At 35.8% G+C, this 21,501-nt stretch overlaps 3 protein-coding genes across 10 annotated transcripts in view; 2 read left to right on the top strand and 1 right to left on the bottom strand.

The window, feature by feature from the left end:
- LOC116300175 (adenosine receptor A1) overlaps positions 1-12,647 on the top strand; it is a 40,533-nt gene extending 27,886 nt beyond the window's left edge. For 2 of the 4 annotated variants that reach the window (XM_031708979.2, XM_031708977.2), the window contains exon 2: positions 10,350-12,647. In XM_031708979.2, the coding sequence (XP_031564839.1) occupies positions 10,414-11,538 (1,125 nt within the window). In that variant the 5' untranslated portion in view covers positions 10,350-10,413 and the 3' untranslated portion in view covers positions 11,539-12,647. Of the gene's footprint in view, positions 1-6,551; positions 6,623-7,594; positions 7,870-10,349 lie in introns of those variants that run through there. The other 2 variants (XM_031708984.2, XM_031708978.2) reach the window with 2 other exon arrangements.
- LOC116300173 (DNA repair protein RAD51 homolog 2) overlaps positions 1-21,501 on the bottom strand; it is a 61,414-nt gene that overhangs the window by 21,605 nt on the left and 18,308 nt on the right. For 2 of the 5 annotated variants that reach the window (XM_031708972.1, XM_031708976.1), the window contains exon 11: positions 4,810-5,319. The gene's annotated coding sequence lies outside the window, so the exon portion shown is untranslated. Of the gene's footprint in view, positions 1-4,809; positions 5,320-13,060; positions 13,570-21,501 lie in introns of those variants that run through there. The other 3 variants (XR_004197562.2, XM_031708973.1, XM_031708975.1) reach the window with 3 other exon arrangements.
- On the top strand, positions 14,507-21,132 carry LOC116300172 (uncharacterized). Its single transcript, XM_031708971.2, has 6 exons — positions 14,507-14,546; positions 16,851-17,502; positions 18,446-18,577; positions 19,204-19,314; positions 19,592-20,112; positions 20,453-21,132. Exons 2-6 carry the CDS (start codon positions 16,890-16,892, stop codon positions 20,651-20,653), a joined length of 1,578 nt encoding a protein of 525 aa, XP_031564831.1. The 5' UTR covers positions 14,507-14,546; positions 16,851-16,889; the 3' UTR covers positions 20,654-21,132.

Below are 21,501 nucleotides of genomic sequence, written 5' to 3' on the forward strand. Positions count from 1 at the left end.
ATTTTTTTAATCTCATTAATAATACCCAGACAATATTTTTATCTCATTAATAATATCCAGGCAATATTTTTATCTCATTAATAATATCCAGGCAATATTTCAATCGGGTGATACCAAGCCTAAAAAACAGATGTAAAATCAAAAATAAAATCTATGGGTAAATTGTGCCCGAACTGGCCAGTGCCCTCTACTATTCTTAAGACCCGAAGACGTCTTCCAGACCAAATCATTAAGCCTATTTGCTTTAACTCCTTTTGACTATATCAGTTTTAATTGCCTCGACAACGAATTCAAACGGAAGCGCTTGCCTCCAGCAATTAAATATTTTGACTGAACTCTTAAAACGATCTTTAATCAATCTGATAGATTACCATTTTATTGCTTTCGTTTTAGGTTTAAAGTTTAAGGCAAATCCTCGAATGTTATATTCATCACGGCGTAACTAAATCAATCGAGTCGTTTGAGACAATGAGTACATGTTTTTTAAGCCTATCCTCCTTATGACGAGCTATTTGGGAAGTAGAAAATAATTAACGCATCGAGGTTAAGATGATGACTGACAAAAAAAAAAAAAAATTTAAAGATCAAGATGATTATTCTGCCATCGACTACTCAAATACTTATTCGTTTTGTGCCATTCACTCGAAGGATGCTCGAGAAAAACGAGTTATAATGAGAAAATAAGTGTTCGTTTTCACCGAATACACTCAATTGCTAAATCATTATCAGCCGAAAGTCATACAACTTAGAAGCTGAGACCGACTTGGTACATGGGAAGTATTTTACTAGCTATACAACTCGTGAATACACCACTCTCAAAATGATTGACAGGTGCAAAAGGAGGTCACCCGGTCATTAGTTCACAATAAAACTGAGATATAAAAGCTCATGAATGCGTTTATAGAAGAAAAGTATGGAAATTAACCTTTCTTTTTGACCTGAATAGACCTATCCCGAATTCGCTTGACTGACCACGAAACAATGGTTTGAAGTCGAGACTGAACTTGATTCTTTTATTCATCAAGTTCGACCTCGACTTGAAACCATTGTTTCGTGACCAGTCAAGCGAATTAGGGATAGGTCTATTCGCGCTATTCACCTTTATTTGAATAAGCACACAGCCTTGCAAGATAAATGGATGGCCTCATTTTCGTGCGCTCATCAGCCATTATGAGAACGGTGAATGTTCATAATTGCTGCACTGACAAGAAATAATGGATAAACAAATAATCATTCTGAATAATATTCAGTCAAAAATACCGTCAAAAACGTTACATTAGCTATTCATTGAGAGAAAATCTAAAGTCTGTAAGGAACTTCATTCGCACTCTTCAAAACTACGTTCCTAAGAAACTAGGTTACGAAAGTTTCAGTATACATTATTAAATATGTTATTTTTAGTAATAAGCTACTCTATAAAACTGGAAAGTATGCTCGACAATCTGTGTGTATTTTTTTTAAAGAAACCGAACATTAGAACACCTTTTCGCTTGTCTTATGAAAAAGTTCAAACTTTTTTGAATCGGTAACACCAAAACTCTTCATGATCTGTAAACGCAAAAATAACTTGGAATAAACTGATAATCAGTATTGTACAGATAAAAGCAGGTAGAGTATAAATTCAATTAAGAAACCTTTCGATTTGGGACAGTTTTTTGATTGGTTACCCCCAAAAGCGCAAGGCATTATGGGGATGTGAAAGTCGAGAATAGTAAAACAATTTTTGTTTAATACTGACGTACTTTTGGAAATTTTTCTCAAAAGAAAAACAAAACAAAAGCAAAATCAAAATTGTATGATTGCACATCACTTTATTCTAGAAGAAAAGGAATATCTAACATAATGAAATTAAAATCGTCCTTGTTTTACGAGGGTAGCCAGTGGCTAACAATCCTGTGTGGCCCTCGAACTGGAGAACCTGAGGAAAAAAGGAGTCAACCAAATAAAACTCTTACAATCTATGACACCGAGTCCGGGAATCGAATCCGAGTTGAATTTGTGAGAGCTCTCACCGCTACGCCACCTGTGGTTTCCATTTACTAATGCAATAATCCTCTCTCAATATATATATATTTGTAAACATCAAGAACCAAACTTCTTAAATTGCAGTTTTTATTGCAAAGTGAGAACATCATTAGTGAAAATGGAATTCATTATTACCGCCTGATATCATAAATCAGCCGCACCTTATCATCTTTTTACTATCTGCATTATTGTTGAAGTGCGGCACTCGAAGTTCGATGTAAAAAAAAAAAAAAAAGAAAAAAGAACAATGCCTAGAGGGAGATTATGGACAGAATTAAAGATGCTCTACTAGAGGATCAAAAGGACTAAAATATTTATTTCAGCCTAAAATCTCTCTCAAGATGAAATGCTAGCCGGCAAACGTACGAGACATCATACTCCGCGGGTCACAATTTAAAAGTGTTTTTTTGTCCATACATTGTGAATACTTATGAATAGCTCGAAGTTTTTACGAATCACAACACGATTTATGTGTGAGGTTTTTTTTCCAGCTTCTATACATATCCCTCGATCTTTGTCTACATCATTCTTTGTTCAGTTTTTTTTTTTTTTTTTTAATATGTTCGATGGAATTCCTACAATATAAGTTTTATCATAAATGTTAATAAAATAAATAAGTACACCTTTTGCTGTTCATTAACCGCAAAGGAATATTCATTCAAGCGAAAAAGCATTATCATTAGCGCGAAGAGGCACACAATAACGCGAACGGAGTTTCAAGAGCGCGATGGAACTTTCATTAAGGAATTTAGCATAACATTGGACAATCATGAATATGTTTGTGCAGGTTCATTAGCGTTTTCGAAGTTTCATTAGCGCCTTTGTGCAATCAATAGACAAAACCACACATTCAATAACGGTTTTTGGACATTCATTAGCGCAATACATTATTACTTTACTTTTTACACGGGAATTGTAGGATTTTAGGTAGTGAGTTGATATTTATACCTAACGCCATGTTTTCTATATATTCATGGGTTGTAAAAAATGTAAAGTAAGCTAAAATCCTACAATTCCCGTGTAAAAAGTAAAGTAATAATGTATTGCGCTAATGAATGTCCAAAAACCGTTATTGAATGTGTGGTTTTGTCTATTGATTGCACAAAGGCGCTAATGAAACTTCGAAAACGCTAATGAACCTGCACAAACATATTCATGATTGTCCAATGTTATGCTAAATTCCTTAATGAAAGTTCCATCGCGCTCTTGAAACTCCGTTCGCGTTATTGTGTGCCTCTTCGCGCTAATGATAATGCTTTTTCGCTTGAATGAATATTCCTTTGCGGTTAATGAACAGCAAAAGGTGTAATAAGAAATTGAAACCCCATTGTTTATCGTTTAAGAACATATATAGGACTCCATATCGATTGACATTCTTTTCACTGCAGTTCTGATAAAATAACCCGCGCTTTCATGGTCTTTTGGATGTAAATTCAAATATTTAAAATATCACCGGAGTGTTTTTCAATCTTAGTTCCTGGCCTTTTAGCTTTTGATCGTCGTGTCCTCCAACATGTTGACAGTATAACGTCATGCTCTAGTATAGATAATTAGTTTCTCGATCAATCCATTCTTTAATTTTTATCATTGGTAAGTATTTTTATCTCGTATTTTTGTTTTTGATCGTCATGTCCTCCAACATGTTGACAGTATAACGTCATGCTCTAGTATAGATAATTAGTTTCTCGATCAATCCATTCTTTAATTTTTATCATTGGTAAGTATTTTTATCTCGTATTTTTGTTTTTGATCGTCATGTCCTCCAACATGTTGACAGTATAACGTCATGCTCTAGTATAGATAATTAGTTTCTCGATCAATTCATTCTTTAATTTTTATCATTGGTAATTATTTTTATCTCGTATTTTTGTTTTTGATCGTCATGTCCTCCAACATGTTGACAGTATGACGTCATGCTCTAGTATAGATAATTAGTTTCTCGATCAATCCATTCTTTAATTTTTATCATTGGTAATTATTTTTATCTCGTATTTTTGTTTTTGATCGTCGTGTCCTCCAACATGTTGACAGTATAAATTTATCCTCTGTTCTCCAAATACTCTAGGATAGATAAGACATTTACCAGAACAAAACGTTTTTTAGTTTCTTGATTTCCGAAGAGACTTTTTCACATAGTTCCTTAGGCAAAGAGAGGAGGCTGTCTAAGCGCGAAAAGTATGGTTTGTCAGAACGAAAATTTCTTATTAAGTCCCTAAAATAATTTTCATTCATACAGTCCTTTGACTAAACGTTGTCGTTTGATCGGTTTCATATCTACGCGCCTAGACCGAAAAGGATCATGGGGATAATTGATTCACAGTTACTAGCTGCCGCATACATGTTATCTAACACGTCTTGAGCTCGCTTTTTTCGATCCCATTTAATTTGCTGAAACCATGCCTCGAGCATACGGCGAAGATTTAAACTGGCGAGCAGTTTGGATTACGCAAGTTCTGGGTAATTTACCCGTGATCCTTTTCGGTCTAGACGCGTAGAGATGATCCGATCAACGACAAGGTTTAGTCACTTTCGAATGAAATTAATGTTTAAACTTGCATATGTACTTTCGGTTTAACTGGGAGACTTCCGTCGCAAAGGACATATGTTTAGTACATGTTTAGACAGTGTGCAAGAGAGTACTGCTGTGAACGTTTTAGTGGAAACTTCATGGGCTTTTCTTATCTGAATTTCTATCAATAACGACATAAGCCACTGCAGTCTCGATAGCATTTTAATATGTCCCAGCCCATTAAAAGTATCTCAGTGTGATTTATCACAACTAAATTGGTAAATAAATAGTTTACTAAGAAAGAAGTATGATTCATTCTATCAAAAACTAGAAGTAGTCAGTAAGTAAAACAGAGGATTACAAAAGATTAGTTTAAGGACTCCTTTCTAATACTTTTTATGCCTTTAGTGTGTTATTTGCGAGTTTCCCTGTCTTCTCTCTTTGGCTATATGTTTTTTTATATACAGCCAAGAAAGACACTGATATTGAATATTAATCCTCCGTTTGGATTGTCTAAATAAACCATAAAGCCACCTTCGAGAAAAAGATTCTTGTCTGTGAATTCACATTTTAAAATATTGGCATCGTTTGATAAGAGGATTCAAAACAATCTAAATTAGAATTAGAGTTAAAAACGATAGCTACCTGAACAATATTTGATTACCAGCTCTGCAGTCGTCCGGCTTGGTTACTTCTTGTTCTCGTTTACCTTCCTTTCGGTTACACTACAATTCCTGGTAAGTTGAGGTTCATTTTTTCTTTCTCTATTTTGTATTTACTCTCTACTGGAAAAAAAATGAAGGAAAAAAAAGAAAGAAATTAGATTGTAATTGAATTTTTTTTAGCAAAATATCATAAACTACGACTTCAGCAAAAAATAAAAGGGAAAAAAAACAAGGTTTCTTCAAAGAGAAAATGACGATTTTAGCTAGAATCTGAAAAGATTTAGAAAATGAAATATTTTTAATAGAGTTCTTCATTACATGAAAACAAGGTGAAGTGAAACTCCAAAAAGTAGCTATAAAACTTGCTGTCAAAAATTGTTACGAGCGTTTTATATCATTTTTAGGTAAAAAGTTGACATTTTTGAAGAAAATCGAAGCAAACGTTGATCCAAGTTTCCCTGATCTTGTTTGCTTTCATGAAATAATAATGGTTTCCCTTCCAAAACCAGGTACAGTCTATCATATTCAAAAGCTAGAAATCTTTCGCTCTTTAATTTTTAAGAACATATTTTATAGCTTTTAAAAAATGCGTTTTCGTACCCAGACCCTCTCAACAAAGCATTTTTTGCTAGAAATATGAAGGGCCTAGGTACGAGAAGACGGTGTTCGTGAAAAAGCTGAACTCGGAGAGATAACAGTCGTTTGTTTGCTGCGCTACTAAATATATTTGTATCTAGTGAATAAAGATTATATTGCTATTATAATAATACACTCAACAAAATTACTCGATTGTAATTGGACAAGAGGAGTACAATTAATCCCAAATTGTACTCTATAGAGTCCCAATTAATTTGCTCAATTTTGTTGGGCGTATTATAACCAAAAAATCGCACGAATCTTCTCCTACAATTCGGAATACTCATGATGTTTTGAAAGTTTTCAAAATGGACTCGCCTAAACGCTCATCCAATTTTGAAAATTTTCAAAGCATCACTTGTACCTATGAATTCCGAATTGTACTCGAGATCGTGCGATTTCATATAATTATTATACTCCAGGTCCCAGTTGCATAAAGCTGTCTTAAGATAAAAAGCTTAAAAACACTCGTAAGTATTGTCTTAGTACAATGGCCTATTGTTTTGGAACAATACTTACGGATGCTCTTAAGAGAGCTTTATGCAACCGGGCCCAGGAGATCTGAGAAAAATGTTATCCAATAATAGAGAGAATTTTCGACATTTTTTCTCTTTAAATTATGGATTTCCAAAAATTGAACATTGATAACAGTTAGACTATAATTAATGAGATTTATATTTGCGGCATCTCATTTATTTTTCGCTGGTCAATTTTCACAGACTTCATGACACCTCAGGTTGACACTGACGTCATTCCTACGTCACAGCTGGCTGCTTCTCGCCGCAAAGTAAATGGCTCATTTTAATTGATTGGTTATTAACATTGATAACAGTTAGACTATAATTAATGAGGTTTATATTTGCGGCATGTCATTTATTTTTCACTAGTCAATTCAGTTTCGCAGACTTCATGACACCTCAGGTTTACAGTGACGTCTTTCCTACGTCACTAATCCAGATCAGCTGGCTGCTTCTCGCTTCAGAGTAAATGGCTCTTCTTAATTGATTAGTTATTGATATTTATTAATATTTATACTTGTCTCGGAAAAGGACCATTAGACTACTTTTTGTCGCTACTTATCGTATCCTACATCCTTGTTAAGTATTATGTTTAAGTAGTTTTTTTGTCGCACTTTACTTTTTCAATCCGCTTTTAAATAATCTTACTTCCCTCAAACGTTCACAAGATGTTAAGCTTGGATGAAGGTTTTGAACAACGTTCTATTTATGCTAATTACCGTTTCCATAGCAATGACAGACAAACGTTTAGGGGCTATTTGCGACAAACGAACAAATGCGCTGTAATCTGACACAGTGTAGCGAATTCATCGGTTTGATTTTGAATAAATCGCTGAAACATTTGAAAACATGAGTTTTTTTTAATTAGGCGGTGAATACATTCCATCATTACTCCCTGAAAATAACTCCTCTTCTGCGATAAAAAGATCAAGCTTTTCAAGACAGCCTCAGCAATAAGGTTGTTTTGGGGTTCCACAAAAGGGAGATAAGTTCATTATCAATGTCTTAATCGTTTAATTCGAAAAACATACTAAAAGACATCTTAATGTTTTTCACATAAGAGCTGTATGCCGGTTGTCATGTTTGGATCACACTAAAAACTAACAAGTTTTGACACGGGAAAACGTGTCAAATGTGCTGGGCACATTGGATACTTTGAATAGAGTAGAAGACTATTAGGGATTTAGTCATTGTAAGACAAAAGAAAGTCCGTGGATTCGGTTTGAATATTTTTTTTTACGGTCAAATTGAACCAGAATAAACGAGTCTTGGTCGCAAACCCCAAAGCAAGCCTCCGTCTCTCTGAGAACCAGTGTTATGGTGTCTCCATCGGCTCAAAAACACCACACAAAACATTATTGAACAGAAGATTCTCCACTGATCTACAGAAAAAGTTTGGCCTCGAAAATTTACCTCAGAATACCCTGCGAGCAGAGTCTCCTTTACCTTCCCCCGAGTGAGAGAAAGGAAAGAAGACTCTTTCCGAAGTAGAAGTATCGAAGTAGAATTGCTCAAGGTTAGCAGAATTTTGTGAAAAGTATAAAGCACAAGAGACATGAATGAAACAATAAACGTTTTTAGCATGAATGAGAGATAAAGAAAGCGATTGCGAAAGTAGCAGCCTTGTCGTTTTTCTGTTCTGTCAAAAGAGAAAGGGTTAGGGTAGATTTGACAGATCTCCCTTTACACTTAACAAGAGAAAATGTAATTGAATTTCATAGCCATGATAACCATGACTGACCATTGTTAAATTAGCAATACCGATATTAATATCATTAATGATGTACTAAGCTTTGTAATAAGAAAATCAAGTCCCATTCAATTCTAACATTGGCGACGGTATCGAATAAAGAGCTATTTCAATCACTTGCTCGAGACAGAAGAAGGAAGCTGTCAAAGTACTTTTGCACAGTGCACGACAGATATCGCTTTCACTTTTTTTAGGATAACGAGGAAAAAAACTGAAGACAGGGAAAAAGACTTAGAAAAAAATGTGAATACGGAGGAGAATCGAGGCGAGATGAAAAAGGAACAAATAAGAAGCTATTTCAATGTAGTTACTTTGATTGCTCGAGGCAGAGGAAGGAAGCTCGCAATGTACTTTGACGATTGTAACGAGATATCGCTTACAGTTCTTTAGGATAACGAGGAAAAATACTGCGTGAATTTAGATTGTTCGAATACTAATGGGCGAATGGAGGTGAGAAAAACATGTAAAAGAACATGTTTGATACTTTTAAAGGATTCTTTCAGGAACCTTTGTACAAGGAATCAAAATACGGTGACCAATTTGAATAACTATTAATAATAATAATAACAATAATAATTTAATGAATTTTTATAGCGTTATATATTACACTCTATAACGCTTTACGATGAACTTTTAAACATAAAATATAGAAATATATACACCTACTTGAAAGAACGTTGTCATACGAAAATAGAACATTACTGATTTAGTGGGATAGGAATTATATTAAAAAACAAAAGAAGATCACTGAAGCTGAACTTTTTCTTTTGTCTTTTAATGTATTCCTTTCTCACTAAATTACGAATGTTCTAACATTGTATGGCAACGTTCTTACAAGTAGGTGTATATATTGTTGTTATATATATAACTATTGTTCTCTTTCCTTCTTTTTCTCTTCTAGTCCTCCCTCCTCTCTTTTCTTCCTGCTCTGTTCTCTTTTATTCTTATCTTTTAATATTTGTTGCGTCTATTTTTTGCGCAGGATAAAAGAAGAATGCGTGTTTAAAAGCATGCACACCAAATATTTTTTTCTGACTTAAGGGTCGATCTCTTATTGAGATAAGGTATATTAAGGTATACACCTATTTCAAAAAAAACGTCGGTCGGAGTTCTCAAATGATCTGAATCCGAGTGCAATTGTAGGGATTTAGTGAATCCTCGTTAAAAAATCAAAATACACTTAGCTAGACAACTCGTTGGCGCAGGTTATCGCTAAAAGTAGGCATATTCATATATAGCTTGTTGCAAAGTACTAAATAAAATCACAAAACAATTACCCGCTTACAAAGGGGGAAGGGAGAGGGGAGGGAGAAAGTAGAAGAGGAAATGGCTACTCCTCTCGCTTTTTCTCTCCCTCCCTCATCCCCACTCCTCCTCCTCTATCGTTCCTAGTTCTTCTCTGCCATAAAATTTAACACTGGGATCCCAACAGAGAATATATGGGGTAGCCTTCGGAGGAGACTGCTATAAAACTTTGTTAAAAAATTATTGGTCACTACAACCATATCAAAAACGATGTACACTGATCGGGTATGCGTACACTATATTGCGAAATATTGAAATCTGCAACCCATAGTAAGTCTTATTGCAGGATTTGGTCTTACTTTATTATTAACAAATTATCATCATTTCATTTTTAATTTATGATGATTATTTTCATGATTATTAAGATATAATTTTTAATTTAAAAAAATTATTATTATATATATTTTTTAAATATTATTATTAAATTCGATATATCACTATCGCGGGTATAAACATTTCAGACAACATTAAAGATGGAGCATAATAATAATAATAATTATTATTATTATTATAATTTTTATTATTATTATGCCCCATCTTTAATGTTGTTTGAAATGTTTATACTCCTGATAGTGATATATTGAATATAATTCCTATATTGATAGCTAAGCGTATTAAATTGATTTACATAGGAAGTCCAAATAAATTTGACATTTTAATGCATTAGCCTGAGGTAAAAATTAAACCACTAGTAATACAAACAAATTAAGCAAATAGTTAAAATTGCTAGGAATATACTTAAGGATGTTCGCAGCCATTGTTTCTGCGCATCCTATTGGCGCGATAAGATAATTATGCGGATTGAAAAAGTCGATAAGATAATTAGGGATTGAAAAGGTCGACAAAGACGAAACTAGTTTCCGTAAAGAATCCTCCGTAGAACGTCGTATAACGAAAATGTTGACATGTTTTTCTCTTTCTTTGTGTGTATCAAAATCTAGGTTTTGCGGAAGAAATGTGAAGAGCAAGAACCAAGAATAAACCTACCAACGTCAGAACGTTTCAATGTCAGTTATGAACCTAACAGAGGACCAAAAAAGCCTATATGCCTTGCCGCAAGGAAACAAGTCTGGAATTTTCACATTTTGTCGGCCGACTTCTGAAGTCAACGTGCTGATTGCTGTGCACTCAGTCTTAATCTTCGTTATCGTCGCTATTAATTCAATCATCATTTGTACCTTTGCAAAGAACAGGAAAATTAGAACTGTTACTAACTACTTCTTTGCAAGTCTGGCCGTTTCGGACACTTTGGTTGGGTGTGTGTCTATTCCAATGTGGATATATATGTTTGTTTTTCCGCTTCATAACAATTGCAGTCTGCCCGGTGTTAGGTTTATGGAAGTTTACAGGTTTATGGATATATTCAGTGCACTTTCATCCACTGCGCACTTGATGGCCATAAGTTGTGAGCGCAGTTTGGCTATTACGAGACCCCTGTGGCACAGGGCTTGCTCCAAGAATTTTTTCTACGCTCTTCTAGTTATCGCGTGGTTGTACGGCCTTATAACAAGTGGTCTCATTGTCGCTGACTTCTCTAAGTTCTGGATACGGTATCGCGCCATTGCGGTCTTTGTAGCCGGTTTTTGTGTTCCTCTTATAACAATTATTATCTTATACGCCATGACCTACAAGAGTGTTAAGTCATACGTTCAGCGCAGGAGAAGTAATTCTGCTGGAAATCTCCAAAAGTACATTCACAGGGAAAAGAGAACTGCTGTAACGGTTGCTTTTGTACTTGTGGCTTTTATTCTGGCATGGCTTCCTTTCTTCGTTGTCTCTCTTGTTGCAACATTTTGCATGACGTGCGGAAAGGCCATATTTGGCTTTACACCAGTCATCAATTTTGTCAAGGTTCTTCACTACTGCAACAGTGCTATAAACCCCTTCATTTACACGTTCAGGAACGCAACTTGGAAGAGAGCGTTTTTGAGAGTAGTTCTACCTTGTATGAAAATCCCAGACGAAAAACTAATACGCGCACAATGGCAATCAACGGTCAGGGGAAGTGGTATTACAAAGAAAAGCTTATCTGGGACTACCTTTGAAAGAAAATCACGAAATCAGTCTTCCGATGTCAGAAATGAAAATTATAAATGTCGAATTTCCCTATTTTCACTTAAACCTAAGTAAAACTATGACGATATACGGGAATGTATATTCCAATATTTGATTGTTCAGTATCAAGAGATATGAATCTTGTATCTGAATTGTGACTACATATCTTAAGGGTTCTTTTGAGCCATGTGAAGAATAATGTTTTTTCTGACATTCTGAATGGGTATTAACAGATAATGTTCAGTTTGTTTTCGGTATTAGATCGTTTACGCATGCCGGATTATGTACCACAGAAATGGTGTGCTTCGAAATGAAAAAAAATTAGTTATAGCTTACTATCAAATTCAATGTCAGATGTGAGAAAATTTATCCGATAATACGTAAGTATCTTAATTTATTAGATCGAACTTGAGTTTTTATCTTATCAAAACTTATAAGATCTTTGGAATTGGGCATTAGGCTTATAGTATAGATCATATGAAAAACGAGCGTAAGACTGGGAACGAGCACCACGAACAATTAATGATTTCAAAAATATATTTTCATTACAAGAAAGACCATGTCTATGATTAGTAATTTCGGAAAGTTCTGTTGTCATATATTAAATCCCTGAAGAGTAATAAGCATTTGAATTGTAACGAAAACATGATAGCGATGCTGGTAGGCCCTTGGTTGTTGTTTCTATACAAACCTTTCTAATTTCAAACAGCTGGGTTCTATACACAAAGTTGAAGAATCGTTGTCGGGTTCAGAAACATAGAACATAGAAGCTGAGACCGAAATGGCACATGGGAAATACGTTGATTAGATGCATGCTGTGACCGGCGACCCGTGGCATCATCCACTCTCAAACGCAGGTCTTCTGAATACGCGTTTGGCATTCTAAACCGACTGCATGGATGGCGCAAATGAATAAATTATAACATAATTATGTCATTTCCCATGTGCCATTTCGGTCTCAGCTCTTATGTTCTATGTTTCTGAACCCGACAATGATTCTTCAATTGAGTGTATACTCGTTCTGATGAAAGCAATGTTGTCTTCTATAAATGATGAACTAAGGTATCTCAAGCAACACAAAGGGACAAAAAAGGGATCCTTTCTTATATGGTCTATAGTGGGCAGTGACAGACTTTGATCACTTGATCCAGCTTCATTGTGAATAATAGTTTTTCTATTTTCCATCTCAGAACACCTGGTTGTTTCAACTAACTTGTTAAATCTCTGTGTTATATTAGTATTCTTAGTCTAGTAGTGTTGCTGTATTATGTCATTTGTATAACTTATTCAATTATAAAATAATCTAATATCGGTTATAAATTTTTCATATTTATATTTTAATTTTTAATCATCAATTAAAATAGTTAATATGATTTTCCCCTCGTTAAATAAAGTTTTATGTAGTAATAATAATAAAAATAAAACTTATATAGTGATCCTACTATACAATATTCAAAAGCGTTTAATAATAATATTATATACAGTCAATAAAAATAGAAAAAATTATTTTTAAGAAATTGTTCAAGATTGAAATATATGTTAAAATGAGTAAACAAAATAAAGATAACAATAATAATCAAGTACAGTTATATGCTAAGTTGAAAAGAAACGTTTTGAGTATGTTTTTAAAGAGTTCAACATTGTCAATGTTCTTAATGTGGCCTGGTAAAGTTTTCCAGACTTTCGGAGCAGCTGCAGAGAAGGCACGATCGCCGAAAGATTAACATCGGGTCTGAATAGGTTTAAGTAACAGTGTGGACGGTAGGCCTAACCGAATAAATAAAAATTCGGATTCAAATTTATCCGGCATAGTGTGGACGGGGCCTTTGTTGGTGATTGACCATCCATGCTCGAATATCAGCGATACAGTTCTCTAAAGCTCTGAGAGCATCTTCTTGTGATGATATAGAGTCAGGTCGAAAAGACAAATAGAGCTGAGTGTCATCCGCGTAGCCCTGCACATCAGGGAGGTGTTTATCAATAACATGGAATAGACGAGAGACGTACATTATGAAGAGAATTGGTCCCAGACAGCTACCTTGTGGCACGCCAGAAGAAAGATCAAACGGTTTAGATGTTGACTTGTTGACGACCACGTGCTGCTTCCTATCAGTAAGAAAATATATTATCCATCAAAGAGCAACGTCATATACACCGAAATCCTTCTCGAGTATGTTCTTCAAGATGACGTGGTTGATGGTATCAAACGCTGCACTGAGATCGAGGAGAACAAGTAGAGTTACTTTCTGTTCGGCAATGTATCGTGTTGTGTTTCTAAACTGTTACTATGTTTAGACGGGAAGTGACGGGAAGAATGGTGAAATTAAAAATAATTAGAACATGAAAAAGTTTCAAAAAGTTTCCCTCCCTGCCAATTTTATGTACGCCGCCATCTTTGATATTTACTTGAGCCCACGCCATTTTTCGCGGAAACCCGTATTCTCTACTTTCACATCCCCATAATACTTTGCGTCTTTGGGGGGTAAACCATGGGTAAAAACCCACTTATTTTGCTGAAGGCTGATCAGACAATGTTGACAATACCTTGTTTGGTATCCAAAAATAAAATGAAGAAGTAAAAAATCAGAAAAAGACGTTTAAGTTAAATTTTAAAAATTTTTTCGCAAGTCAATACATTTTCTGTAAGACCAAAACTCTTTATGATCTGTACACGCAAAAATAAACTTGGAATAAACTGATAATCAGTATTGTACAGATAAAAGCATGTATAGTATAAATTCAATTAAGAAACCTTTCAATTTGGGACAGTTTTTTGATTGGTTACCCCCCAAAGACGCGAGGCATTATGGGATGTGAAAGTAGAGAATACGTCAGCACACGTCAATACCACAGGAAGACCAATAAACAAATTTATTTCTGCCGTGCTCCCTTGGTCCTACAGGTACCCGTAATGGCTCGTAAAGTTTCTCTTGTAAACAAATTAAAATTGCTGGTGAAACGATATGCTTGTCGAGTTTGACATTTCAAATCCTTTTTTCAAATAGAAATAAATAGGAAACATTCCAAAATGGCTGGATCATAATATTATTCCTGTGTTTCAATATCTATATGCACTGCTCAAGGTAAGTTCTTAACCTTCATTTACCACTCATTTACTCCTCTTAAATTGAATGCTACATTTTGCCCTAAGACTTATTTTTTACCAGTTCTAAATTTCAACGGCCATCAATTTTTTTCTTATTTCCGCGGATATTTGGTGCAGTTTTACATCATCAGGTTAAGATAACCGAATGCATTAAAAATCAAGGTCTCAATCTAGAGTTAAGATCCTTAAGAGTAAGCGGATATATTTGGAATGGAATTTATGACAGAGCAATTACTAAACGAAGGGTTATCCTGATCCTAGTCTACAGAGACCTCTTAGTCTTTTATCCGGATATGTTATCAATTGATGGATTGAAGAAATACTCATAGGGATAATGCATCGTATTTGTGTGTGTGTGTGTGTGTGTGATTTTTTTCTTTCTTTCTTTTTTTTCCTTCTCTTTTTGCCTGTTAGAAATATAACCAAACTTAGTGATGGTAAAGGATCTTGATCGAATAGAAATGCGCTATCTTCGTATGGACTCATAATACCGACGACCCTTTTACGACCCTTTTACAAGTTAAGCTCGATAATAAAAAAACAATAACCACAATTACTACTATTTCCTAACTGCATTCAGAGTCTGTGAGAAAGACCAGCTTCATTGTTGCAAGGCATTATGGGGCGTCCAGGGGGTAAATTAGGCTTTATTAGAGTAATGACTTTGATCTTTATTAACAGCTGACGAGAAGAGAATACGACAAGAGATGAATTAAGACGGCACATAGATCAATTTTACCACAGGTAGCCCAAGCTTGGTTTCTGTGGTGTCCTTTTATAAGGAAATGTATGGGGAATCATCAAAAATTTAAATAAAATCATCAAAACGTGAAATAAAGCCTCGAAATTTTACCCTATCATTGAGAAATAGCACTTCTTTCGCTCTGCGTGGTTATTTTTTGAATTTAGCCCGTTTTAAGGATTTTTTTCCCCACCAGTAAGAAATAAGAGAAGGTTGGAAACTCGAGTCCCAAAAGCGAACCATCACGAGTCTTTGAAACCTCGTACGTCTTCGAATTTTCTTTCCAGCGCCAAATTTTAGTCATGACCCTTCTCTCACATCCCTATAGAACCGAGAAAGTCGCATTAGAGATTAGTCTTCACGTCTTTAAGCCATGAAATTTGCCTGTATTCACATACTACCTCGCTTGTTCTGACCCGTACTTGGAGCTCACTGTACACCAGCTCAACGGATTTCCTTCGGCAACCGACCCGAGGTCACGCCGGAAGTCTTCGTATCGTAAATGCGGATTCGATTTGGATATCGTATTTCTTCGAAATTATGGTGAGTGTATCGTTTAACGGCCTAAGATACGAAAGTATTTAACTTATGATTTCGAAAATTATGGTGAGTGTATTTTTTAACGGCCTAAGATACGAAAGTATTTAACTTATGATTTCGAAAATTATGGTGAGTGTATTTTTTAACGGCCTAAGATACAAAAGTATTTAACTTATAATTTCGAAGAAATACGATATCCAAATCGAATCCGCATTTACGATACGAAGACTTCCGGCGTGACCTCGGGTCGGTTGCCGAAGGAAATCCGTTGAGCTGGTGTACAGTGAGCTCCAAGTACGGGTCAGAACAAGCGAGGTAGTATGTGAATACAGGCAAATTTCATGGCTTAAAGACGTGAAGACTAATCTCTAATGCGACTTTCTCGGTTCTATAGGGATGTGAGAGAAGGGTCATGACTAAAATTTGGCGCTGGAAAGAAAATTCGAAGACGTACGAGGTTTCAAAGACTCGTGATGGTTCGCTTTTGGGACTCGAGTTTACAACCTTCTCTTATTTCTTACTGGTGGGGAAAAAAATCCTTAAAACGGGCTAAATTCAAAAAATAACCACGCAGAGCGAAAGAAGTGCTATTTCTCAATGATAGGGTAAAATTTCGAGGCTTTATTTCACGTTTTGATGATTTTATTTAAATTTTTGATGATTCCCCATACATTTCCTTATAACAGGACACCACAGAAACCAAGCTTGGGCTACCTGTGATTTTACCGATAAAAAAAGACTAGCAAACGATACTCTATATATTTCCACCATCTTTATTTTGTTCTGCTCCCTGGCAAGATGACCGCCGTATCGTTGAAGAAGTACATTGGTTGCCATTAAACATTTTCGACGCCATTCACAGCAACTTAAGACTCCCCTCATTAAGAGTAGCTTTTAGGATGTGTTTTTTTTTTTTTTTTTTTTTTTTTTTCCATTTTGCCTGTGTTTTTATCTTAATTAACTAAGTTAACCTAATTTAAAACTTGTTATGTTTTAAAGGCAATTTGCAGGTAAATCCTGACTGACAGTAGTACCCCTATGGGATACCATGGATGCTCACAATACGTCATACACCAGACTAGACGACGTAGTGGCTTAGTGATCACCACACTAACAGCAATATATATTTTTCTAATTTACATCTACCTAAGAAATCGTGCACGACTCGATGAGTGGGAACAAAAGTTCCCGACATTTTCTTACGACGAAGCAGAACTTTCTGAATTTGTGGAGTTCATATCCTCCTGGTGTCTTCACAGTAAGAGAAGACTTGACTGGAAAGGTATACGAAGCCCTTGTGCAGACAACACAAAATGGGGCTTCAATAAACAGTACTATACATTTAGAAACCAAACAAGCACTAAAAAATCTTTCTTGACTTTGTGGGACATTCAGCCTGCTGGGGAGTTCAGTCGCATTGGACTCCAGACTGTCTCTCTGGAAGGCAAAAACAAAGCATTCGGAGGAGACTCATGGAGGGTTCACATTAGAGGACCTTCGTCGGTATCTCCTACGGTTATTGATCATGATAATGGGACGTATGAGGTGGTGTTTCTACCTCCTGTACCAGGAAACTACAAAGTTACCATAGTGCTTGAGTATTCTCTTTGTGATGGCCATAAAGAGCCTACCGTAGATTGGTTTATAAAGGGTAAGTGAAATTATTATTCATTCTCCTAAAAATATGTTATAAAGTTCTCTGTTGCTTAGGATTAGCCTGGATTTTGTGCAGAATATCAATGTGTTCCAGTGAAGGTCCGTGCGTGGAACTTCTATTGGTGTTTGTATTGTCGAAGTTGGTATTAGTCAATATTCAGAAATGAGTCGGCTGCAACCAAGGAACACAGCGGTAAGTTGGAACTCGAAAATGGTCTATTCTATATTCAAGGATCGTGAGGATGTTCCTAATTGGTTTATGAAAGATGTGTGATATCATTCAGTATTTACAGTAATCCCTTGTCCGGGTCATATGAGGAGGCTCCTATATAGAGAGGTTTATAAAAACCTAAGTGGCTTTATTCTTTATCCAGAACAAATATCCATTTGCAATTAGCCTTCAGTAAATAGATTTGTCGAGTAAGTACTTTTATCTAGTGTAATGAACTTATATCTGGACTTGTATAGTATTATAAACCCAATATGGACAAGCAAGAGAAGAAAATCTTGCAGCAGTTTATAGCAGGGTTCGTGCTAGGTTCCCAAGAAATTATTCAAGGAGTTTTCAAGGAGTATTCAAGGACCAAAATGATATTTTTCAAGGAGTAACTCTTAAGAGGGTTTTATTTTGGTATCCGTAAAAAAATATGAAAAAAATGCCAATGCTAATCGAGATGTGCGAATTTGTCACGTGATATCCACGGTACATTGAGCCACTAAGTTCTGGAAAGCAAAAAGATATAGAAAAAGACGCTTCTCCCGAGACGTAGTGAAAATCTCTAATTTTAACCAATGACAACGACTCATGGTTTACATATCTTGAAAGTTTTACCGATATTTTTTCATGGACAATTTTTTTCAAGGAGTATTCAAGGACATTTCTACTTTTTTTCAATTTTCATATAAAAACATATTGACGATTTTGTCTACTTCTAAAGGTAACGCCCAAGGTAAATATCAACCACCTAACGCACTTCCTGGCTTCGAGAAGCCTTTCCTCATCAGTTCTTTATGGAATGGTGTGCCGATAAATGTAAAGATAATTCCTTCAAGGAAACCTCAATTCGCTAGTAAGTACGACTAATCCTTGTCCTTTCTGATGAGGCGAAAATGAGGCGTGCTATCTTCACTGGGGTTAATTCAGGATGAGAATAGGAGGTTATCACATCTTCGCGAAAATAAGAAGAGGGAAGGGAACGAACGAACGAACGAAAGAACCAACGAAAGAACGAACGAAGATAGATAGACACCTTTATGAAAATAACAACAGGGTAGTCCAGTCGGTGGAAAAATGCCTCTGCTATCAAAAGGAGCCCTGTTAAACATATACACAATATACAATATAAAATAGAAACTAAAAGGAAGATAGATATAATACTATTAATCTGCAATATTTACAATGTACGCCTACTTGCAAGAACGCTGCCATACGAAAACAGAACAACCGCAATCCAGATGAGAAGAAACGAACGAATAAAGATTTGAATGGAAGCGAAAGTAGATAAACATTCATCAGATTTGTCCAGGCATAGGTTTATTTAGCCCATGCAACCAAAGATCAACAATTCATTCATATCCATACCTCCTTTCCAGATAATTATGCCAGTCGTATGGAAGTCGCTAAGACAATATGCATTATACACGCACAAGTCCTATTTTACATTAGGTAAAGAGCTTACTATTTCTTTTTTCACAGAATACGCAGCATTGTTCCCGTCTTTTTATCCTGCCTGTGGTATAAAGTGTAGGTACATTGCAGAAGGTGAAGGATATTGGATCAAAAATAAATGGCTTCGATATACACGCGGTAATCATTTACTCATTGAAATAATAATGAATACGAGAGAGATTTCTAATAAAAATATCACGTGGTTTGTGCATAAACGTGTTACGGTAGTCCACCTTGGTATGGTTAGATCAGTTAGTCAGCATATCCGCAAGCAGGCCAAAAGAAAAGGAGAAAAGTAACGGAAAGCAGGCAAGGAAAGAAGAAAGACGGTAGCACCTTTATTGGTAAATAGTAACAATTCATTACTCAAGTAAAAGTCTTTGATTAGTGTATTTTGCACTTAATGTCACTTTAGGTGAGCTAAGAAGACCCCATAAAAGGAAGACGGGTACATTATGGATATATGGTGATTCCAACGGTGATTTCTTTTATAAGCTCATCCAGAGACGTCCTTTGTGTAGGGAAATATTTAAACAATGTAACAGAACATACAACTGGGTGTATAAACTTCCGGGAGGCAACCAGACGATTGGGAAACTCCAAAATGACGACTTAGATTTCAGCGTAGAGAAACTTTTGAGCGAAATCAGCGAGGTCTTGAACGACACCTCGATGAGAGAGGACAACAGCAGTGTCATTATACTTAACCTTGGCCTTCACTATGTTCAGAATATAAACTTTACGAAATATAGAGAATTGATTGATAGGACAATTATGCTGTTCAAGGGAGGGGAGGCTGGGGAAAATGGAGACATTGGAAGAAATTATCGTGGACAAATGATATGGAAGACAACTACTGCAATGAATAGAGAGAAATACGGAGATCCTCGAACAGGAGCCAGACATTCAAAGTCCTTGAGGTTTCTGACATATCAGGTAAGACGGAAAACTCAGCAACGCACATTAAACTTAATGCCAGTGGAAATAGCCAGTGGATAAGAAACCTGTTCCCCTCGTTCAATGATCGAATTTGAAAAAAAGGAGTAAACCAAATAGGAACTTTATTCACATATGACACCGAGTCTAGTCTCCCTCGCAAACGTTTTTAGTGTCGGTCGTAACGCAACGCTCACGACCGACACTAAAAACGGATGCGAGGGAGACTACACCGAGTCCGGCCGGGAATCGTGTGAAAAAGATGAGACGCATCAGCGCGCGTTTCGAATACTCCGAGTAATAAATAACTAACATTTCTTTACTTTTTCCCACTTTACAGCGTTTACAACTTTACAACGCTTACGCTACAAAAGCCATGTGCGATGCTGGATTCGATATCCTTGATGTGTTTCCCATGACAGACTCGTACCCGAACGGTACGGGATTACCTCATAAGCCATACGATGCCGCACACTATCCGGTATCGACATTCGTTACAGCTGCGGAACTTCTTGAAAGATACTTCGAAGAGAATAAATAAAGGACCTCGATGGTACTTTTGAGTTAGTACAACCGATGGAGGGATCATTTACTGACGACCTTTATGACACGACAATGCAAAGGGAACTGAAACAAGTATAAAAGTTTCTATGTATTGTCAATGTCCCTTGCTCAAATAAAATCTAGATTTGCTACGGACATGCATTTAACATGTCATTTAGTACTTGTACTTTTGTAACTAACACAACTGTACAACTACAATGAAGCGACCTAATCTACTGATCCAAGCTCTACTATTCGCACAAAGAAAAATAAAGACGTCAACAAGACACAGAAAAGTCGAATCTGAAGTAGTCCAGAACTTAACCCACGTTTATTTCTGCTTTTTTTTTTTTCGTATCCAAATCAACGTACGTAGGCGCGCAAAGATGCATGGGAATGAAATTATCACAATCATTACGAAATTCTGTACTACCATTGCGCGCGCATAACAATAAACACTACTGGATTAAATTTCAAGCCAGAATGAAAAGATACTATTATATTGAAGAAAAAGAAAGGAGCTACGAACAATTCAAAGTAAAATCTCAATCGTTTAAGAAGAAAATAACTTCAGGGATTATTGTTTACGTCAACCCGATAATACCCCCATGCACGTGTTGATCTCTACTACAGACATAATCACTATGATATCAACATAAGTTAGAACCCTTTATTCGCATTAATAGACAGAGGAATTATTTTGCTTGCTCATCAAATGGAATCAACCCAGTTAAGTGTAGGTTCTTGAGGAGTAAATATTCAAATAGTGAGAAGAGATTGGAAATGAAATGTAGTAGAAAGCGATACCTGTAAATTACCAAGAATGTCAGCTGCAAAACAAAGTTC

This window comes from Actinia tenebrosa, unplaced genomic scaffold (genome assembly GCF_029948245.1).
Source record: "Actinia tenebrosa isolate PJP-AT-01 unplaced genomic scaffold, QUT_ActTen_1.0 PGA_scaffold8__29_contigs__length_14323225, whole genome shotgun sequence".
In the NCBI taxonomy this organism is placed as follows: domain Eukaryota; kingdom Metazoa; phylum Cnidaria; class Anthozoa; order Actiniaria; family Actiniidae; genus Actinia; species Actinia tenebrosa.

Excerpts from the sequence above, each read along its gene's own strand:
- LOC116300172 (XM_031708971.2), top strand. The coding sequence starts at position 16,890 with ATGGGATACCATGGATGCTCACAATACGTCATACACCAGACTAGACGA. Across the intron at positions 17,503-18,445 it reads CGTAGATTGGTTTATAAAGG|GTAACGCCCAAGGTAAATAT; the intron begins GTAAGTGAAATT and ends CTACTTCTAAAG. Across the intron at positions 18,578-19,203 it reads AAGGAAACCTCAATTCGCTA|AATACGCAGCATTGTTCCCG; the intron begins GTAAGTACGACT and ends CTTTTTTCACAG.